Genomic DNA, 1654 nt, shown 5'->3' with positions numbered 1-1654 from the left:
TGACTTTTTAATGAAATGCCCAGAAAGTGTGTGAATCTGAACCATAACCTCATCCTGTTTTATATTGCCTCTGAAGGAAACCAAGCGATGGAAGCAGAATCTAGCAGACCTGTGGAAGTGGCCGCGCTTGGCCGACCTTTCGGCCTTGGGATGCTGTACGACTGCCGAAGGGATTTACTCATTCCGGGTGAGAATTCACAACTTTCTGCAGCAAATGTTCAAATCAAGAAACAAGCCTCTGTTTGAAAACACACAATGATGCTTTATGGGGAACATTATTAGAGAACATGCCAAACAGAAACATTCTTTTATTTTATAAGGATAGTCAAGTTCAAGAAGACACGTCCTTAATAGCACAGAATAATGTGATGTACTTCCATTGACCAAAAGAGTGGTAACGCTTCTTGCATGGTAAAACAACGAGCTGGCATGCAAGAAACACTATTCAGAGTAATATTAACAATTATATGCATTTTACTGGTGACAAAACTGATGTATCTCAGCCAGGTTTGTAGGCCAATTCTCTTTCACGCACCTTTTGGTTCTTGTTCCCATTAATATAATTATATCTCCAACTTACAAATTTAAATCTCTCAAAGGTGTTAACTGAAAAACGGAGCCATTTTGACTTTTAAAGCAGTCAGCCGCTGAGTTGCTATAGAGGTTAACTAGTCAGATCCTATGTTTATTTAGTCAAACACAGCAGCAATGTGGATTATTTCATAATATACAACATAATCTGGGTCAGATAAAAGTCAGGCACAGACAGGAAATGCGACTTAGGGCATTACCGGCCATGTGTTTAGGGTTTGGTATGTGACCATTTATGCTGATCACAGACAGGTCAGTCAATAATTGGACAAACCCTTTTGATGCGGACAAGTTTGACCTGAAATGAATTCATTTAGATTTCATCTTCTGTTCATTATTGTTAAGACTGCTTAAGTCATGTTCATAAGGTTCTCACATAATACGCTGGCTAAAAAAGGGGAAATTCATTTTGTAATTTTCCTGAAAATAAAAAGTATTTATGTTAATTTTGTTGGAAAATGACACCACTTTGTTGATCTTATAAAATTACACTTAATGTTCCCTGTTTGGCTTTAATGTTTCATCCTGCTTATCTATGTTTGGAGGCTTGTTATGTTTGGACTGGACCGTTGCTGTCATCAGCTGAGGACAGCCTTCCTTCAACCAGGGAGGCTGGAAATGTAGCGGTCATAAATATCTGGCCTCTCTTTTAAAAAAGCCCAAGTTATCAGTAGAGATGTCACAATTATGCACCACTGCTGCTCTGCTGAGATTGTTTGAGAAGATGGATCCATGGAGGATAGTTTTGGGTTGAAGTGCCAAAACATAGAGAATATGCAATCATTGGGTCTAAATAATGCCCTATAGTACACTTAAACATGTGTTTAACAGAAATGGTGACTGGAATTTTTCTTACCACACATCCAGATTGCCTGGGTATGGATGGGCTATGTACACTTAGATCACAACATTAACCTGAAAAACTGGTTTCACAGAGGCCCCCATGCTGTACTCGGGTAAGAATCATCAACCAGCTTAAAGGAATAGTACACCCAAAACATGATTAGCCTTCATTTTCTACTCACCCCCATGCTGAACAACACTCTGGAGTACTTTTTTGATA

At 38.9% G+C, this 1654-nt stretch overlaps 1 protein-coding gene across 1 annotated transcript in view; it reads left to right on the top strand.

Annotated features, from left to right (window-relative positions):
* The first annotated feature begins 87 nt into the window (after window positions 1-87).
* The window catches only part of LOC107085444, an 8667-nt gene continuing 7100 nt past the window's right edge, over window positions 88-1654 (top strand). The window contains exon 1 of the mRNA XM_015375756.1: window positions 88-187. Within this exon, the coding sequence (XP_015231242.1) occupies window positions 88-187 (100 nt within the window). The remainder of the gene's footprint in view (window positions 188-1654) is intronic.

The sequence above is a fragment of the Cyprinodon variegatus genome, unplaced genomic scaffold (genome assembly GCF_000732505.1).
Source record: "Cyprinodon variegatus isolate N-32 unplaced genomic scaffold, C_variegatus-1.0 Scaffold125, whole genome shotgun sequence".
Lineage (NCBI taxonomy): Eukaryota > Metazoa > Chordata > Actinopteri > Cyprinodontiformes > Cyprinodontidae > Cyprinodon > Cyprinodon variegatus.
Note: the sequence above shows the minus strand (reverse complement) of the source record. Positions and strands in the feature narration are given on the sequence as shown.